At 39.5% G+C, this 21,409-nt stretch overlaps 1 protein-coding gene across 2 annotated transcripts; it reads right to left on the bottom strand.

Annotated features, from left to right (window-relative positions):
• Nucleotides 1–2,172: 2,172 nt before the first annotated feature.
• LOC121373852 (hemicentin-1-like) lies at nucleotides 2,173–16,012 on the bottom strand. Of its 2 annotated transcripts, XM_041500629.1 has the most exons (10): nucleotides 15,989–16,012; nucleotides 13,973–14,048; nucleotides 13,223–13,255; nucleotides 12,223–12,405; nucleotides 10,841–10,873; nucleotides 9,482–9,649; nucleotides 5,318–5,503; nucleotides 4,411–4,623; nucleotides 3,327–3,411; nucleotides 2,173–2,593 (listed from the first exon to the last, which is right to left on the bottom strand). In XM_041500629.1, the coding sequence occupies exons 2-10, from the start codon at nucleotides 14,022–14,024 to the stop codon at nucleotides 2,449–2,451; spliced, it is 1,098 nt and encodes a 365-aa protein (XP_041356563.1). In that variant the 5' UTR covers nucleotides 14,025–14,048; nucleotides 15,989–16,012; the 3' UTR covers nucleotides 2,173–2,448. The 2 variants fall into 2 exon arrangements, with proteins under 2 accessions (XP_041356563.1, XP_041356565.1); XM_041500631.1 differs by lacking the exon at nucleotides 15,989–16,012 and having other exon boundaries at nucleotides 13,973–14,347.
• Nucleotides 16,013–21,409: the final 5,397 nt, after the last annotated feature.

The raw sequence follows: 21,409 nt of genomic DNA, 5'->3' as shown, positions 1-21,409 counted from the left end.
ATTTGAAGTGTTTTTGGTCATCCTGGCGTTTTTAATATCACAAAAAGCATTTCTCATCTTTTTAAAAACGTACATGCGTCTGAGAAGTAACAGTTATGGAGTCGAGTTTTAGTCTGTTTTAAGAGGGTATTTTACCATTTCAAAGTCACAATCTCATGTTTCACTCAGTTGTAACTTGTGACGGTACATGCTCTTAATTTCTTTTCGCCTGTGGCGATATTAATTGTTTTAGAGGGCCGTGTGCAGTTCCAAATGCACTTAGCCCAGGTGGGCACCTTGTTACGTAATACCTTCGCGCGACCGTGCATCCCAATATGCACTTAGTCTAGGTGTGGAGGCCAGGTGGCCAGTAGTTACGTAATACCTCCGCGAGTGCGGTTTTTACAACCGTGATTTTGGCGACTGGCGACAGAATGTCTGGTCATCTAAGAAAATATACCGACTCTGGGAGAGGTGGAAATATTAGATGATAGGTGAGGTACCGCGTTGTGCCCCCAGGCGATATTCGCGGTCTCTGAGAGTTTTGAATAAATAGCTAGGATTTGAGATATATCGGGGAGAAACATAAGGAAGGCTCCAGGGGATCGCTGTCCGTCCGGACTGGTAAATATTTTTATTTCTGCTCTGTGTATAACCTTGATGTGATTGATGTGACTTTAAATATTTTAATACTGTATTATACCAATATTATTTAGACGGTGCTGCCGGTCATCTGACGTAGTATACTGTAGGCTCACCGTTCTGATATATATATATATATCTATATATATATATATATATATATATATATATATATATATATATATATATATATATATATATATATATATATATATATAAAGCTTAGCCAGTCATCCTAGAGGACCTAGGTAAACTGTAGGTTATTGTCTTTATGGTGATAGGTACCAGTATTAATTCTGTGTTACAAGGTTACTGAATGAGTAGTTAAGGGTTAATTAAAAATTAACCAGTTAGGAATAGAGTTGTAATTCCTTTATTAATTAAGTTCCCCTGGAAGCGTTTCTCAATTATCATACGTTACTGAACGAGTAGTAAGGGTTAATTAAAAATTAACCAGTTAGGAATAGAGTTGTAATTCCTTTATTAATTAAGTTCCCCTGGAAGCGTTTCTCAATTATCACACGTGTGGGTGTTGTGTCACGGTGAAGTGATTAGCATATTGTGTAAACTAGACACCTAGAGATTAACTAATTAAGTGATCAGTTCTGGGTTGTTATTATTTATTGTTGTTAATTAACTACTGCGGCTGTACATTTGTCAGCGTAGGTTAATACAGATTCCAAAGTGTATTGATGTTTTGTTGTGTTTTCTAGTGAACTAAACGTGCTATATTATATATACTTTATATAAGATCGTATCTCTGATCATACCTAGTCGAGCCACAAGCGGGTATAACTGCCTGTTACAGAGAGATCTAATAGATATACAGTTAGGAGAGATATTTGAACAATCGTGTTTCATTCAGTTAGGGTATTATATGATCCCCGTGACATAACTGTATCCAAATGTGTTACAGGGGTTTATGGATTAACTAAAGTTAGTGCTAATTTTCACGGGTTGAAACTAGGGTCTGTCCCTTTAACTAAACTTAGTGTTAATTTTCACGGGTTGAAACTAGGGTCTGTCCCTTTAACTAAACTTAGTGTTAATTTTCACGGGTTGAAACTAGGGTCTGTCCCTTTAACTAAACTTAGTGTTAATTTTCACGGGTTGAAACTAGGGTCTGTCCCTCTAAAGGATGCCAGCTTCAGTTTGCTGAACTATTCTGGTTTGTCTGATGCAACAAACCAGGTATTCTTGAAACTAGTGAAGTGCACTCTGAGCCAGCAAAACCAGGAACTATCTGCAAAGGACTCCCATGGCGCAAAGGACAAGTAAAGAACACTGCACAAAACATGACATCAGCTTTTCTGATGACTCACCAGGAACGACTACTTGTCTCCAAGGGTTTTACATCATTCGTTCATGAGAGACAGATAATTCGTACCCATTATCATTTTTAACTGTCTTTTTAATTACGTTCGCTAGCCAACGTAAATGTATAGTTGTGCAACTTCCCCTTCCCCTCCCCCCCCCCTTCCCCGCCCTCCCCTCCCCCTTTCTAGCTACAGTCATCAACTTACATTTACAAACAATTACAAACAAAATGAGCTTGTGCACTTGCATTTTATTACACTGTCACCGAAATAGATATTTTGGTTAGTAGGTCCATAAGAATGATACGTAAAATTGAGTGGGGGGCGCACTTGGGGTGAGGGGGGTGTTCACAGAAAAAACTTTCAATGTCTTTTGGGTTTTTTTTTTGGGGTTTTTTTTTTTTTGGGGGGGGGGGGGTGTCTTCTTCTTTTTTTAATAATCATACAGAAGAAAAACCTTAATGTTTTGAGCACCCGATCGCCCCCGCCCGCCCCCGCCCGGCACTGAATCCTACTGCCCTGGCCAGGATGTATTGTTCTCTCGTTGAGACACGGCGGATTCGGACAGGAACACCGGGTTGTCGTACTGGAACTTGTAGTCCTTCGTTTCCTGGTCGCCAATGGTGATCATCTTCAGCTCAGACTTCGGCCTCATTCTGTTCAAATAACAAACATAATGATGATGATGATGATGATGATGATGATAATAATACAAAAAGAGATAATAATAATAATAATAAATGATGATGATGATGATGTCGATGATGATGTGATGATGATGATGATGATAATAATAATACAAAAATATATAATAATAATAAATGATGATGATGATGATGTGATGATGATGATGATGATGATACAAAGAATATTTAATAATAATAATAAATGATGATGATGATAAAATAATAAATGACGGTGATGATGATGATGATGATACAAAGAATATTTAATAATAATAAATGATGATGATGATAAAATAATAAATGACGGTGATGATGATGATGATCATCATCATCATGATATCAATAATACCAGTAATGATAGTAATGACAATAATAATGATAATAATAAATGATGACAATAATAATAAAATTATGATGATGATGCTGATGATGACGACGATGATGATGTTGTTGATAACAACAATAATAACAGTAATGATAGTACTGATAATAATAATAATAATAATAATAATAATAATAATAATAATAATAATAGTAGTAGTAGTAATAAATAAATAAATAAATAAATAAACTAACATAAAATGAAAAACAAACATAATGAATATGTCTCCATCTGATTTCTATAATAGTTGAAATCATCGGTGGATGCAAAGCGATTTAATTTTCGATTATAACTGATCATTGGAACATCAGTAGATCGCACCTTATGATCATGGCGATAACCGCGACCACCATAACACAGAGACTGCCGATCACCACGCAACCAGTCACTATCAGGTCTCCCCGCTCTGGAAAGAACAAACAGAACAAACAAACAAACAAATAAATAAACAACCCAATAAAAAACAACCGATCAGGGCCCGTGCTTATAAAACATTTAAGAAAGAAAGAAATGTTTTCTTTATCGACGCATTCAACACGTTTTATGGACCACACATACAATGTATATTGAGAGAGCAAACCCGCTGTCGCCAATTCATGGGCTACTCTTTTCGATTAGCAGCAAAGGATAATTTTCATGCATCATCCCACAGACAGGATAACACATACCACGGCCTTTGATATGCCAGTCGTGGTGCACTGGCTGGAGCGAGAAATAGCTGTTTTTGACAACTCAAATCATACTTTACTTAGATTTTATTGTTTAGATGATCAATTTCCGTACATTCGAAGTGGGTGTTTTTTTGTCATTCTGGTGTTTGTAATATTACAAAATGCATTTCTCATATATTTAAAAAAGGCACGTGCGTCTAAGAATTAATAGTTATGGGGTCAAGTTTTAGTCTATTTTTAGAGGGTATTTCACCAATTCAAAATCACAGACTCATGTTTCACTCATTTGTAACTTTATGCAAATGTGTTACATGTTTGTAGATTAACTAAACTTAGTATTAATTTTCACGGGTTGAAACTAGGGTCTGTCTCTTTAAAAGTTGTTTTAAGTTTGTGTTGATGTTGTTGATGTTCATGTTATTGTTGCTAACGTGTATAATCCCGCATTTCCACAGCTGTACTATTTGTCTTTATATCTGTTTCATATTACATCTTACTTGTATTATCTCGAATTTCCACAGCTGTACTATTTGTCTTTATATCTGTTTATATTACATCTTACTTGTATTATCTCGAATTTCCACAGCTGTACTATTTGTCTTTATATCTGTTTATATTACATCTTACTTGTATTATCTCGAATTTCCACAGCTGTACTATTTGTCTTTATATCTGTTTTTAAAAAAATATATCTGTTTCGTTTCTTTGTGTGTTTTATCATTGTTTTATCTTACTTTCGTTAACTGCGCGTGTAGCGACGACTGAACTCAAGACAGGGTCATCACATTCATCCGTCACGCACTCCTCTCTGACCGTCACGACGGCCTCTCCATCGCACGCCGACAACAGCCGAGGGGTACAGCGTCGAGACAGCGTCACCTGGTGGCTACAGTTGGAGACGCATATACCAGTGGTAGTCCTTTCCCACACCGACCAGCTTCCATACACTTGGATACAATATACAATATAATAGCTATAAACAATAGAAATCCTTGTTTATATTATAAACAATAGAAATCACTTGTATACAAATACAAATTGTATAATCATTAAACAATAGAATTACTGTTGTTTATATTACAATCTAAAGTGAAGAAATTATAATGATTAGCTATCAACACTGGAAATTACACAATGTTTTTATTACAGACTGTAGAAATTGCAATGGTGTTAGCTATAAATAATGGAAATACAGAAAATATACAAATACAAATTATATAATTATTATACAATGCAATTCCTATTTGTTGGTATTACAATCTAAAGTTTAGAAATTCTAAAGGTTAGCCAACAACAATGTAATCACATTGTTATTATTAAAATTGAAAGTGTAGAAATTGTATTCGTTTGCTTTAACCAGCATCGGTGGTGTCGTGGTTAAGCCATCGGACATAAGGCTGGTAGGTACAGGGTTCGCAGTCTGGTGCCGGCTCCCACCCAGAGCGAGTTTTTAATGACTCAATTGGTAGGCGTAAGACCACTACACTCTCTTCTCCCTCAAAAACACTAACAACTAACCCACTGTCCTGGACAGACAGCTCAGATAGCTGAGCTGTGTGCCCAGGACAGCGTGCTTGAAACTTAAGTGGATATAAACACGAAAATAAGTTGAAATGAAATGAAATAATATATTTGTCTTACATGTCTCACAGCGCCCTCCCGTACAATCGACCTTGACCTCCTGTGATATGGGTCCGTGGCATCCTTTTCCTCTTCCGGCCGGAGCTGGATTCGTGCATGTCCGTGTGAAACGAAGTTTTCGCGAACAATCCCGAGAACACTCCTCCTGTACGGAGTCGGGGTGCCACGGCGTCCAGCCACCGTCCACTGCAATATTAATGTGACAGACTCGTTTTTAACCACTACGATGTATTTTTCACTGTTAAAGCCGTTTTTGATAATTTAAATTGGAGGTACTAATATTTTGTTGTATTTAGAATATTATTTTTTGTCCACCTGAAGTGGTTCGGATCATCCAGATGTTTACAATCAATTTCCATAATTCTAAAAACGCACGTTCGTCTGGGGAAAAAACCCCCCAAAGGTTATCGAGACGAGCTCTAGTTATTTTTAGACGGTATTTTCCTGTTAATCATAACAGACTTTAGCTTCTCTCTGTTATAACCTGATCCAAATGTGTGTTGCAGGTTTGTAGATTAACTAGACATACATGTAGTGTCCATCTTCAGGGGCTGAAACTAGGGTCTGCGTCTTTAAAACTTAACTTAATAAAGTAAACTAATGCTAGTATCAAACTGTCAGCTAACATGACGAAATTGTCGAACTGGACGGTTGCGTTGTATTTTTCCCCAACTCACGACTTACGACGAGTGCGCTCAAATTAACAACTAGTGGGTTATGCGACGAGATAACAACTAGTGGGTTATGCGACGAGATAACAACTAGTGGGTTATGCGACGAGATAACAAATGGACAGTTGTAGAAGTCGTGAAAGCAGCAAGTTGGCCAACTTTGTGCTGGCAGTTGATTGTCTGGACCTAGCATAAAGTTAAAACCAGACACAAGATATGTTTTGCCACGCTGTAGTCCAAAATCAGTACACGAAATTATGCTAGACTCAGACAACCAACTGCCAGCACAAAGTTGGCCAACTTTCTGCTGTCACAACTTCTACGACTGTTCAGTTGTTAGTCTGATCGGTCTTAAGCTTACAACTCGATTCTCGTATTAAACAACATCAACTACCGATTAGTTAATCTGAGCGCACCCATCGTAGGTCGGGTGTTGAGGAAATTATAACGCACCCGACGAGTTGGCCAACTTCGCCGTGACAGTTGTAGTCTGACATTGGCCTCCACGAGTCCAAAATATGGGACTCGAGTACTTATAACCCGAGTACCCGACATTTACACGAATAAAGTTAAATAGAATTATGCATTTTAATTCCAGGGCTGAACATGGATGCCAAATCATGTCATTGTATTGCATTTAGAAACCGATTGATATATTTAGTGTATGATGGATGGACGGCCAGTTTAAAAAAAGAAACTAGCGCATGATCTTATAATTATTGTGTCACTTATATCGTTGATTATCTAAGCCTGAAATTATTGTCCTACATTGTCCAGTGTATTATAATGTATTCCACCTTGTACGGGTACCCGAGTCCTGTGAACGGACTCGAGTCTTGCTAGACTCGACCCGTGCCCGAGTACTCGAGTACTCGTGGAGATCCTAGACAGTTGATAGTCTGACATTAGCATTACTTATGTTTTAATTTGCAATAAAGGCTATTTCAATTTTATATACAATTTTATTGTTTTTGAAAATCCTGCATTAAAATTGGTTGTAAATTAACTAGATTAACTATGTATTATGTAACCCGTGCTACGCACGGGAATGTTTATATGAGGTTTAATGGCCTACCCGCCGTGTAGATAGCATCTAAGGAAAGCAGGTTAAGTCCATGACCGCCGATTATATAGCCACGTTGATGTTAAGTAATGACGACGTTCATTGCGGTTGCATTATAGAATCCATCTTTGGACGCATTGCTTATCACGATATGTGTACGATAGTTAGCTGGACCTCCGCGCAAAAAGGATTCTTGCGAAATGCGGCATCATATATTTATTCGTATATGTTTATTTTATCACTCTGTATCAGTTCTATATTGTATATTTTTGTGGTGAAATAATACACAGAAGGTAGTCGGCAGTACAATTTTAACGGTGTAAAGCGGTCAGAACGATCGAAAACTGGTAAACAGGCATTGTGTATTGTATTATATTATAGATTCCGGGCTGTATTATGGTATGTTTTTAACGTCTTAAACATGGTGAAGTATTTCTGTCCGAAGTTTCATTTTCTTCTTCTTTTTCTTCTTTTTTCTTTCTTTCTGCGTTCAAACTATAGTTGATTATGCTTTAGATTTGGAGTCCGGTTGTGGTGATTAAAAACGCTGTCTGTCAAGTCTTCTTTGGAACCCCAAAGCTTGACAGCCAGTGTTGCTCTGTTCGGCCAGTGCTTTATCCTGGCTTCATCGTAGAGGGCGCAAAATTGCATATGTTCTCTGGGAACTGTGGTCCTGTTTGACATGGACATTCATCAGTGTCTGCCAGTTTCAGGCGGTACATATGAGATCTGAGATGGCAGTGACCAGTTCTTAGCCTAAAAATAGTTGTCTCTTGGCATAGATTGATGGATTGGATCACCGGTTGTTGTGTTGGTGCATCGGACCTTTCTCTTAATTATAGCTTTTGTCTTTCTGAAGGAGATTGGATGATTTGACTGTTCCATTGTGCTTCCCTCCTTTGCCAGCCTGTCAGCATGTTCATTCCCTGCAATACCACAATGTGCTGGAACCCACTGGACTACAACTTGCATGTGTAAAGAAAGGTCAGCCAGTCCCTGTTGAACTGTTATTATTATTAGGTTTCGTTCAGGTGACTGTATGCCCCGAGTAAGGGATTTGCAATCTGTCAGGAACACAACATGTGATGGAAATGGATTCTCCAAATTGATGATTCTGGTGGCTTCAACAAGGGCATTTGTTTCTGCTCTGAAGTTTGTTGATCGTTTTCCTGTGAGTATGATGTTCAAATTTGTTTTGTTTAACAACACAACTAGAGCACATTGAGTTGGATGTCAAACATTTTATACGCCATACACTTGGTCTTCAGACGAATCCCTCACTATTTTTTTCTGTTATCAGCAAGAGATCTTCTATATATGCAATTGCTAATTCGCAAAAAAAAAATCCTATTTCAAAATTGTATACCATCTATCTCCAGTTTGGCTGTTTGAGTGTCTGGCTAATCGAAACTCCAATTTAATTACAGATTGCCGGCTTCAGTGGCGTAGTGTTTAAACCATCGCACTTCAGGTTGGTAGGTATTGGGTTCACAACCCGGTACCGGTTCATACCCCGGTTCAGTGAGTCGGTTTTAGGCTATTACATCGAATTCTCTCTAACTAAGCACTAACAAGTAGCCTCTAACCCAGTCTTTGACAGGCAGTCTAGATAGTTGAGATCCTTGAACCTTAATTAGATACAAGCACGGAAATATGTAGAATGAAATTAAAAAATAAATGGCTATATATTTTGGGGGCAATTATCAAATTGCTAATACCATTTTTATGTTCAGCTAAAACCCTTTTTTTTGTTTAATGACACCAACTGAGCACAATGATTCAACACCTCTTGGATGTAAAATATTTTGTAATTCTGACAAGTAGTCATCAGAGGAAACCCACTATATCTTCCCCATTAGCAGCAAGCGAACCTTTATATGCACTTTCCCAAGGATATGACAGTACATACCACGGCTTTCGATCCACAAGTCGTTCGATGGAGGGGGGGGGGGGGGAGGCGGGGGATCTAGTCAGAGAATGTGTTCACCGAGTAGGTTTGATCCTGCGACCAAAGCTTATCAGGAGAGCGCTTTACCGACTGAGCTAAATCCCCCACGCCCCACCCCCACCCCACCCCCAACAACACATCCATCCTAATGTTCAGCTTAAACTCCGGGTTAGTACCCAATCTGATTAAAATTAGCTCTACTGGTCAACCAGTAGATCTAACAGCATTGCATGGAATCCCATGTCCAGGTGACATAATTTTCATCTATAAATAACAGTGGAGCTAATTTTAGTTAGATTTGTTTTGGTTTTTTGTGGTGGGGAGGGGGGTTTTGGTGGTGGGGAGGGGGGAGAGATGAATTGCTTGGGGTTTGTTTGTTTTTGTTGTTTTTTTTGCTTTGGGATTTCTGGGGGTTTTTTTGTTGGTGGTGGTGGTGTCGTCAAACACCCATTAATTCACTGTTTTGTTCGACCGAAACATACCTTCAGTGCAGTCGTCTCCCTTACAGTAGTCCATCTTTAGCATTATCCACGTCCCGGTGCACGCAGTCACACGAGTTGGGCCTGAACAATTCCGTCTTAAGGTCAGCATGCGACGACACGTGGCTGGACAGGCGTCTACGTCATCTGACCTCCATTCGCCCCAGAAACCTTTAAAATGAATTTCTATAACACTGAGTCTAGGCAACTTTTCATTCATGAATGTCAACTTATGTCTGTGCTTATATCCAATTAAGGTTCAAGCACCCTATCCTCGACACATATCTCAGCTATCTGGGATGTCTGTCCAGGACTATCTGGGATGTCTGTCCAGGACAGTTGGATAATTGTTAATAGTTACAACTCGGCAACCTTTCGAATGCATTTCTATAACACTCTGGAATATTTCATATGGATTTCTATAACACTCGGCACTTATATTGGTCAGGTTATTCTAGCCATAACGTATTTTATCTCGCATTCATGTAAAATTCTTTAATCCCATTGGTTGTTTGCCGTTGGACAAATCCCTTATCCCCCTGTGGGCGGAGCCAAATATTCTGTAATTTCCAACAGTTTCCAATGCTAAACAATAATTAGATTATAAATAACATTGATAATCAACCAAGTATACATAATTAATTTTATTTTTACTATAAAATGACTATTTCAATATAAAAGCTGCAATGTTGAACTCGGCCACCTAATTACGGTCGTGGTGTTATTGTATTAATGCGCGATTAGCAACAGGTTTTTTTATTTTTATTTTTTTACTACATACATTTCTAATAAAAAAAAAGTGTTTTTTATTTTTGTTATTAATATCTGTTTCAGACAATTTCGTATTACAAACATTTGAAGTTAAAAACTCGTTTATCGACGGAACTATTTTTCGTCACTGTCAAGTGGTTTCGTTCGCGTCCGCGTGGTACGGATCCCTTAATAAATTGTTAACAATTATTTTCTGGCGTAATTTTGTTTATTTGGCTATATGGTTTAACATGTCGGCAAGATAAATTCGTTGTAGAAGCATCTCTCGGGGTATATGGCTTTTTATGTACCCTCTGTGTGCTTTAACGTCGGCACTTATATTGGTAAAAGTACACAGATACATAAAAAGTCATATACTCGTGATGCTTCTACAACTTTTAATGTTACCCTAATTAGGTCTGAATTATTGTTGATAAAATACCTGCATCAGATCTGACGTTCCCTGACGACATACTTTTTACGTTCATCGAGAAATGAACAAACTCCCGTTGCTACGTCTGGACCAATAGGATGACGTTATGTTGTAATGAACGTATCGAAAAGGTAATTATTAATAATTAAGCTAATACATTTTAAACGGATTATACTTACCCTCCGCTTCTTGTATCTGGGATGGACTTTTACCTGCAAATGCAATGTATAGTTTTACAAACAGGTAACTCAAATTAAAGGTACTGTGCTCAGTTTGGTGCCATTGTAAGAGGTTTTAACAACTTAAATATGGATTCAATACTTTTTCCTGTTGAAAGTAATAGTTAGATTTTACGTTCTTTAAAAGTGGGTAGATGATATGGGGTTTTTGCTAGATGATATTTTTACGAAATTCGTGAACTTTCCATGATATCTGGACTGGTGCTGATAAAACATTTTGAATCTGTACTCAAAACTAATAGAGTAGATACTATATTGGCATGGCAACGTCATACAAATTACATATGCGTGACGTCATTTGAGATTGAGTCTAGACTATTAAACGTTTTATAAGCACGAGCCCAGCCCCAAGTTCAATCAACGAACGTTACGCTAACGTTCACGAGCTATTTGATTGGTTCCCGGCGTGGCCATTTTGGTTTAACGTGAAGGGCATAAACCAGTCTAGCGGACTTCGTTTCTGCTCCGTCTAGCTGATCGCAGCCCAATCTCGCAGGTAAGATACCATATGGGAAGTTCAGTCGTTTCGTGAAAATTATATCTAGAAAAACCTATTGTAGTATTCTATTAAATATATACTGCATACCATAAACATTAAAAAGAAAAATACAGAAAAAGAAAAATCTCACATGATTTGTAAAATTTTGTTTTGTTTAACGACACCACTAAAGCACACTGATTTATTAATCATCGGTTATTGGATGTCAAACATTTGGTCATTTTGATCTATAGTCTTAGAGGCAATCCGCTACATTTTTCCATTAGTAGCAAGGAATCTTTTATGTGCACCATCTCACAGACAGGATACCACACACCACAACCTTTGATATGCTAGTCGTGGAGTTCAGTACATTTATCTGGGCCCGTGCTTATAAAACGTTTAGAGTCCAGACTCAATCGCTAATGACGTCACACACATACAATCTGTATGGCGTTGTCATGACATTAGTGTCTCATTCTTATAAGAGTCTCGAATCTCGACTCCTGTCCTGGACGGAAGAACCGGCCGAGGTCGGCTCTTGTGCCCAGGACAGGCGTGCGCTACAACAGCTTGCTCTGAATGTGCACGTAAAGCCCTATGACCTGACATGACCTGACCTGACTGTCGACTAAACGTGTTATAAGCACTAGGCCTGGCCATCTTGGTGTTTCTATCCTAGTCGTGGTGTACTGGCTGGGAAAAAAAACAAGAGCCCAATGGGCCCACCAGTGGAGGGTCGAACCCAAACCGACCGCGCATCAAGCGAACGCTTTTATCACTGAACTACGTCCCGTACCTCAGGATTTATAATACTTCACTCCGGGTTGTCGTTTCGACTCACCCTCGACACATTTTCCACCAACGCATTTCTCCTCATAAGCGTAACCTTGGCTACCGGTGCAGGGCGTGCCTGTGACAGACGGGGGAGGGTCGTCGCAGTCCCTGATTCTGAACACTTGCCGCGTGCAAGACTCCAAACAATCGGTATCATTGTGTTTCCTCCAACTCGACCACGCACCATCGACTGCAATACACAGTGTGTGTGACGACTGAGTGTAATGAGCTACTCTCAGACTATCAACTGCCACGACCGAGTTGGTCAACTCGATAGCTATAATTTCTCCAACTTCTAACTTACGACTAGTGCGCTTTGATTAACAACTTTTCATTCATTTCAACTTATTTTCTTGCTTATATCCAATTAAGGTTCAAGCACGTTGTCCTAGGCACACACCTCAGCTATCTCGGCTGTCTGTCCAGGACAGTGGGTTAGTTGTTAGTTGGTTAGTGGTTAGTGAGAGAGAAGAGGGTGTAGTGGCCTTACACCTACCCATTGAGCTCGTAAGAACTCGCTCTGGGTTGGAGCCGGTATCGGGCTGCGAACCCTGTACCTACCAGCCTGTAGTCCGGTGGCTTAACCACTGCGCCATCGAGGCCGATGATTAACAACTAATCGGTCGTAGGAGTTGTATACGACGGGAATAGAGTTGAAAGAGCGCCCCTGAAGACTAGCGACTGGACAGTCGTAGAAGTCGAGAGATCGGTCGGCGAGTTGGCCAACTTTGTCGTGACAGTTGGTAATCTGACATTAGCATAAATCAAAAGTATGTTTTGTTTAGAAGTTAAAAGTTAAAAGTCTGTGTTGTTTAACGACACCATTAGAGTACATTGATTTATTAATCATCGGCTATTAGACACAGACACACACGCACAAACACATTCTCTCTCTCTCTCTCTCTCTCTCTCTCTCTCTCTCTCTCTCTCTCTCACACACACACACACGCATATATCTCACACGCACACAAAAACATGCGCGCGCACACACTATAAATTTGACATACCTTTAATGACATTCCCTGACATCATGTTTACATCTGAATAATTGGAAAACAAATGCATAATTACACAACAGCAATAAAAAACAACAACAACAATAAAGGGAATAATTAAAACATTCATTAATATCTCGAAGCCAGTTAATTTTATTATTTCACAATGTAAGATTAAGAACACATTTCCAGAAAACTAAAGATTTAATATACAAATGTATCTGTATATATGAGTCAAATTTCACGAAGAGTCTAATTTCATATAATTTTACATATAGTTTTTTGTTACATTTGAACTGTTTTACGTTTGGAAAAGATAGCAATGCATAAAATCTAGTAAATTAATAGAACAGAATAAATGTTTAACGGCACCCAAGCAGGACAAAATACATCGGCTATTGGATGTCAAACTATGGTAAATGCAAACAACTTCTGGTAAATGAATAATATGTTTAAATTTCCATCTAGAATATTGATTTTGTGGTGGAGTTAGCTGTGAAATTTATCAAAAACAGCTTGCCCCAAGGTGAGTTTTACTACATTTCCATGAGTGTCTTAATATATATATATATATATATATATATATATATATATATATATATATATTTTTTTTTTTTTTTTTTTATTATTATTATTTTTTTTTTTTTTAAACCTAAACAAAATCGAATGTAGTCCACAGAAAACAATAAATTGTCTTGAAAAATTATGAAACTCTTGCAGGTGTTGTGTATGTTTGCGTATAATTTACGAAAATAGCAATACCACATATTATAAGCAAGCCTTGGATAGTGAGGATACAGTGAGTAGTCTTCATGTCTGTAGCTCTTTATAGAATGACCTGAAACGAGAGAAATACACCAACGTCCAGAAGAAACGTTACCAGGCTTGAATTTCTGTCATAGAGAACCAACACACGGTTTGGTGGGATATAAAGGTATCATTTAGTCAGTGGCGTAGCGAGGGTGAGGTGGGGTGTCGGGGCCACGGGGACCTCTTTTTTATTGTATTAAATTTTATAAAATCATACATACATATTGTGGGTTGTGTGGGCTGCCCTCCCCTCCCCAATATAAAATCCTAGCTACGTTAGTGCATACAGTTCAATAGCTAAAGGTCACAATGGTCACAATGCACTTAGTGATACATGCAATGTGTTTGAAAGGTGTTTTGTAAATTGGTTCTTTCCAATTAGCAACGGTATTTATCAAATGTTATGAATGTAAGGTTTATTTTGAACGTCAGTATATAAGCTATAATATAATACGCAAGGCGTTTGTGAAAGTCATCATCACGATACAGCTGCCTTAAATCGGCGTATCGTATCGTGGAACTCGTATCGTGGAACTCGTATCGTCCCACAGGGAACGCCTTTTTTCATACTTTGAAATGTAATATAAGTGATTTATTTCTGAGCAGATTATTTTGTAGCTTATGCACAAAAATAGTAATTTAGTGTAATTTCCAAAACACTTTTACATTTTTTCTTACGTTAATCCAAACTGAAATTATTAACAAAAATCATGTTTATAGAAAAATGGGACGGACTATAGAAAGAAAGAAAGAAAGAAAGAAAGAAATGTTTTATTTAACGACGCACTCAACACATTTTATTTACGGTTATATGGCGTCAGACATATGGTTAAGGACCACACAGATTTTGAGAGGAAACCCGCTGTCGCCACTACATGGGCTACTCTTTCCCATTAGCAGCAAGGGATCTTTTATTTGCGCTTCCCACAGGCAGGATAGCACAAACCATGGCATTTGTTGAACCAGTTATGGACCACTGGTCGGTGCAAGTGGTTTACACCTACCCATTGAGCCTTGTGGAGCACTCCCTCAGGGTTTGGAATCGGTATCTGGATTAAAAATTCCATGCATCGAATGGGATCCGAACCCAGTACCTACCAGCCTGTAGATCGATGGCCTAACCACGACGCCACCGAGGCCGGTGGACGGACTATAGAACTTACCCGATGCCGCACTCTGCACGTATCGTTTTGATCAATCACTACACATTAGTCGATCACACATAATTGTAGTCTGTCAACATTGTAATGTAAGCTATTTCCAATCGGCGATAATCTTGTGTTTAAAATATAAACTCTATAGGAAATCTATATTTAACAAACAAACAAACAAATAGTTTTGTTTGTTTTGTTGTTGTTGTTGTTTGTTTTTTGGGGGGTTTTGGGGGGTGTTTGTTTGTTTGTTTGTTGTTGTTGTTTTTTTGCTTTGTTGTTGTGGTTTGTTTGTTGGATTTATTATTATTATTATTATTTATTTATTTTTTTATTTTTTGGGGGGATTGGTGGTGGTGGTGGTGGTGGTGGTGTGTGTGTGGTGTGTGTGTGTGTGTGTGTGTGTGGGGGGGAGTAATGGAATTATTTACTTCTATTTTTATAGGCATATAATTCAAGGAATTATTTTTATATTTCCGAACAAAAATTTAAAAATAATTTTGGCCATTATGTAAAGGTGATACTGCACCTTTAAATGTGCCTGAATGACGTCATATTCTCCCTCCCCCCCCCCCCCCCCCCCCCCCCCCCCACACACACACAAACACATATGATTTGCACAATAATAATAATAAATTCATGATCTCATCCAAGACGCTTCTATTTTAAAACATTGAACAATTTGCATTAACAATGTTACCAATAAAACTCAATTAGTGACAGTAGAACAGCCGATACATGTCGGCAAGTCGGAAAACTCAGTTGGGATATCCCCTAAATTATAACAAACCAAGAAAATCTCAACGTCATAGCCTACCTGTCAAAATTACTTCTCCATTATGATGACGTCACTAGTAATAAGGCTTAAATTACATATGTATTTGTTGATTCAGATGTTTGTTCATGTAATTAATGTATATTTATGTTACTGTTACTGCAGATAAATGTATATTATATTGTTATTTTTGCTCTGCCCATATTCGGGTGTTATGCAAATAAATTATTCTTATTCTTATTCTTATTCTTATTCATAATTTGTCATTCCGCAATAGTTATGGAGCAGGCGGGATTTACCAGACTCGGTATAGTAATGAGTATTTATAAATATAACATGATACATTTTGTTTATGTTCATCCAGTTATGAACCTCAGAACCGTTGGCTACACCAGTTAAAGCATTTAAGCGTAAGATACCGGGAGTGGGTAGGGGTGGGGAGAGAGCAATACCTCAAATTTGGGCAAACAGTTATGCAGATATTCGGACAAAATGTGCTAACCTGAGACCCTTTTTAAGTTTGACCATGTGTTTCCATCATTCTACCCTCAAAATTAGCTGTAATTCATGTAAAAATGCGCAGTAATTCGTTTAGAACCCTATATAGCTGTTTGGTGGTAGGTTAAATGATTAAATAGGACCTACTAACATGAATAAACGTTGTTATCCAGATTCGGGTATTTTCGATTAATTTGGGCAAAAGGTAGTTTCCCCCCTCCCCTACAAAAATAGGAGCTCGTACGCCTAAGAGTTGAAAGTGTTTACAAAGAGGTTATGTGTTCATACTTTCACACCGGCGTAGGAAGCGGAGGTTGTGGGCACACGTTTTTCTTGATCCAGTAGCCACTGTTTCATGAACGTTAAAAAGTATCACGTTCAATTTTTATAATTCCAAGTTTAAAACAATTGCATCAAATATAAAATACTATCCACTAAAAATGGAACTCTTTCTTGAGGAAATTAATACATGTAGAATTTGTTTACAATTTTCATTGCAGTGCCCTTTTCAGTTGGTCCATGTGCCCCTTTGCCCTTGGTCCCCTCCCTAAAACGTTCTTTCTGCTGCAGTACTTAATAACTCATCAAAATGTATACCACATAGAAGATATTTTATGTTTTTATGTATCGAGTGAAGTTTGCAATCATATCTCGCTTGCTCGACGAGTGAGATATGATTGCAAACTTCACGAGATGAGATATAAATCATAATTGACAAAACACATGAAATTTTCTATTTATTATATAACTTTTGGCAATTTACATTTATTTTTAAAATGCCAGCAGCAAAATAGTTCCGGTTTTCTTACAGTGAAGATAACTTTCTACAGTGACGATAACACATTTTAGAGTGAAACAGTGAAATTTTCACTCTAAAATGTGTTATCGTCACTGAGTGACTGATAACACTTTTATTTCATTGATATTTTAAGATATTTCATTAAATGTTACATAATAAAGAAACATATCACGGATATCTTTCAGCTTCAGCCATATTTACAGAAACCTTTTTTAGCCAAATTTAGATGTATTGTAACCAAATATCGAACACACTCTCACTCTTTAAATGTTGAAACCGGGAGATATTCTGGCCTGGACAGAAGTGGTCGCATATGTTCATTATGTAATATAAGAGAGCTAGAGGATGAATTCCAATTCATACTCGTTTGTCCATTGTTTATTGAATTGCGTGTGAAATACATAAAGAAATATTATTACATTAACCCTTCAGTTTTCAAACTTATCCAATTATTACGCAACCCTAGCATCAAAGTTATTAACAATATCTGTAAATTGCTTTATGCTGGTACAGCTAAACGTAGAACTTTACTGTAACTGTCCCCCACTAGAATCAGTCGTCCTATACATATCTCTACATGTATGTACAAAAAGTATTTACTATTATGTCTTATAAACATAGTACTGTATTGTAGTTACCGCTATTGTTACAATATTTATCATCTTGCCAAAATCTTGTTTCTCATTTAAATGTGTATTATTTTGTTCTTATTTCGGGTAAGGCATAAGGAAAATAAATGAATTGAAAATTCTATAATCAGTTCTAATTACATTTCAGCTGATGGGTGATCATTTTATTATATCCTGAAATCAGTTAGGCGCGAGTCCAGTTAGGATGCTGGGCGTGCGTACCCCAAAAATGCATTCTTCAATCGTGTTATGTTCAACGACACAACTAGAGCACATTGATTAATTAACCATCGGTTATTGAATGTTAAATAATGAGTATTTCAATATAGATTTTTTATCAGCAGTAATGGATATTTGTCCACAGACAGGACAGCACATATCATGGCCTATGATATACCAGTGATAGTCGTGGGCCACCGGTTAGGATAGAAAAAAAAGTGAATAGGTCCATCACGGGGATTCGATCCTAGGTGAGTCTGGAGGAACCAGCCTCGGTGGTGTCGTGGTTTACCCATCGGACATATAAGGCTGGTAGGTATTGGGTTCGCAGCCCGGTATCGGCTCCCACCCAGAGCGAGTTTAACGACTTCAATGCGTAGGTGTAAGGTCATTACACCCTCTTCTCTCTCACTAGCCACTAACCACTGGTAGGTACTGGGTTCGCATCCTGGTACCGGCTCCCACCCAGAGCGAGTCTTAACGACTCAGTGGGTAGGTAGGTGTAAGACCACTACACCCTCTTCTCTCTCACTATCCACTGGTAGGTACTGGGTTCGCATCCCGGTACCGGCTCCCACCCAGAGCGAGTCTTAACGACTCAGTGGGTAGGTAGGTGTAAGACCACTACACCCTCATCTCTCTCACTATCCACTGGTAGGTACTGGGTTCGCATCCCGGTACCGGCTCCCACCCAGAGCGAGTCTTAACGACTCAGTGGGTAGGTAGGTGTAAGACCACTACGCCCTCTTCTCTCTCACTATCCACTGGTAGGTACTGGGTTCGCATCCCGGTACCGGCTCCCACCCAGAGCGAGTCTTAACGACTCAGTGGGTAGGTAGGTGTAAGACCACTACGCCCTCTTCTCTCTCACTATCCACTGGTAGGTACTGGGTTCGCATCCCGGTACCGGCTCCCACCCAGAGCGAGTCTTAACGACTCAGTGGGTAGGTAGGTGTAAGGGTACTGGTAGGTACTGGGTTATCCTGGTACCGGCTCCCACCCAGAGCGAGTCTTAACGACTACGACCCTACACCCTTCTCTCTCACTATCCACTGGTAGGTACTGGGTTCGCATCCTGGTACCGGCTCCCACCCAGAGCGAGTCTTAACGACTCAGTGGGTAGGTAGGTGTAAGACCACTACGCCCTCATCTCTCTCACTATCCACTGGTAGGTACTGGGTTCGCATCCTGGTACCGGCTCCCACCCAGAGCGAGTCTTAACGACTCAGTGGGTAGGTAGGTGTAAGACCACTACACCCTCTTCTCTCTCACTATCCACTGGTAGGTACTGGGTTCGCATCCTGGTACCGGCTCCCACCCAGAGCGAGTCTTAACGACTCTGGGTAGGTAGGTGTGAACCTCATCTCTCTCACTATCCACTGGTAGGTACTGGGTTCGCATCCCGGTACCGGCTCCCACCCAGAGCGAGTCTTAACGACTCAGTGGGTAGGTAGGTGTAAGACCACTACACCCTCATCTCTCTCACTATCCACTGGTAGGTACTGGCAGTTGCCCCTCTGAGAATCTCACTTTGTCTTTTTTTAACTCCAGAAAATAACATACACATCTCAGGGTTTAATTTGTATAGTGTTTCAATTATTTATAACAGTATCCCTCCCCCCCCACCCCTAGGATTTTGATCAGGGTACGGCCCTGTACACTGGATATAAACGCGAAAATATGTATAAACGGAATGTCTGGAGAGAGACTGCGTGCAATTGTTATTCACAATAATCTAGAGTGGGTGGACCTTTCCTCCTCGTCTTCTTCACGTAACACCTTGTCCTAAAAAAGCTTGCTTAGTCATCCCTGTTTTTTTCAGTCGACCACAACTTGTGCACGTCACGTGTAGAAGGGGGGCGGGGCGAAAAGGAAAGAAAAGGAGCAGACGCGTGCGCAGAACTTTTAGCAAATGGAGGGAGGATTAGACTGCGGTTAGCGAAGTTATATTAAGACATAAATATGCTGCTCGTGGACTACTTGGGCACTTGGTGACACTGAGGAGGACGTCTTCAAGACGACAAGACCAACAACACCCCCGGGACAACATCACGGCGCCTTACCTACCGGTGTATATACACAAATTGCACGCGTCTCCCGTGTGTTGTCATGCTACGACCAGAAGCGGTCAGGCCCTTTCTAAGGGCCCTATGGGCAACCTAGGGAGACATTCTTTCTTTTTTGACCGACCGCTCAAAATTGCGCCCAATTTCCTTAATCAAAATTGCGCACCTTTTCACTTGGCATTTTTTTTTTTTTATTTTTTTTTTTTTGCTCCTTCAAAATTCTATATCACCACTACCCCCACCTCTCCCCGCCTGTTACCGACCACGATCGGGTTGCTGGTGCTCCCTTGCCTCCTCCTTCCCACCCCCACATTTTCTGTCCTACAACAGCTTGCTCTGAATGTGCACGTAAAGCCCTATGACCTGACCTGACCTGACCTGCCGCTCGCGTTATAAACACCAGATGCAGGCCGTAGCTAGCGGGGGGCAGGGAGGGGGGAGCAAGAGGGAGTTGCATCCCCCAAAAAAGACCCCTAAACACACCACGCATTAAAATTCATGAATACATATTTTATTTATTTTATTTATTATTATTATTATTATTTTTTTTTTTTTAATTATTATTTGTATGTATGTATGTATGTATGTATCTATCTATCTATCTATCTATCTATCTATCTATCTATCTATCTATCTATCTATCTATCTATCTATCTATCTATCTATATATATATATATATACTCTTCAAAAAAAGAAACGCAAAAGGGTACAAATGGGTTATAACTCCGATTTTATGTTTGCTACCGGTTCATGCTTTGTGAATATAAGGTCATTGCATGTCCCAAACACATTCCCACGGTTACATTCGATAAAACGCAGCTACTGTACAATACAGTTCCAAAATGTGAATATTCGCAAACACGCAGCCACGTGCAAACCATGTCACCACTGCACGTGCGATGTCTGCACGTGCAACATGAACACCGACAGTATAAAAGTGCAGGGTGTTCGCTTGCCTGGCCGACAGTTGACAATCCAGGACATGCCACGTCTCAGTGAACCGCAGAGAAACAATGCCATCGGCCGACTAGACGCAGGCGAATCCAGAACGGCCGTTGCCAGGGCATTCCATGTGTCCCCAAGCACCATCTCCAGACTGTGGGACCGTTACCAGCAACATGGATCAACACGTGACCTCCCTAGATCCGGTCGACCACGGGTCACTACCCCCGGGCAGGACCGCTACATCCGGGTACGCCACCTTCGGGAACGATTGACTACTGCCACCTCCACAGCCACAGCAATACCAGG

The sequence above is a fragment of the Gigantopelta aegis genome, chromosome 5 (genome assembly GCF_016097555.1).
Source record: "Gigantopelta aegis isolate Gae_Host chromosome 5, Gae_host_genome, whole genome shotgun sequence".
NCBI lineage: Eukaryota > Metazoa > Mollusca > Gastropoda > Neomphalida > Peltospiridae > Gigantopelta > Gigantopelta aegis.
This window is presented reverse-complemented; position numbering and strand designations above follow the sequence as displayed.

Excerpts from the sequence above, each read along its gene's own strand:
- LOC121373852 (XM_041500629.1), bottom strand. The coding sequence starts at position 14,024 with ATGAAGACTACTCACTGTATCCTCACTATCCAAGGCTTGCTTATAATA. Across the intron at positions 10,874-12,222 it reads TGGTGGAAAATGTGTCGAGG|GTAAAAGTCCATCCCAGATA; the intron begins GTGAGTCGAAAC and ends TTGCATTTGCAG. Across the intron at positions 3,412-4,410 it reads TACACGCGCAGTTAACGAAA|AGCGGGGAGACCTGATAGTG; the intron begins GTAAGATAAAAC and ends TGTTCTTTCCAG.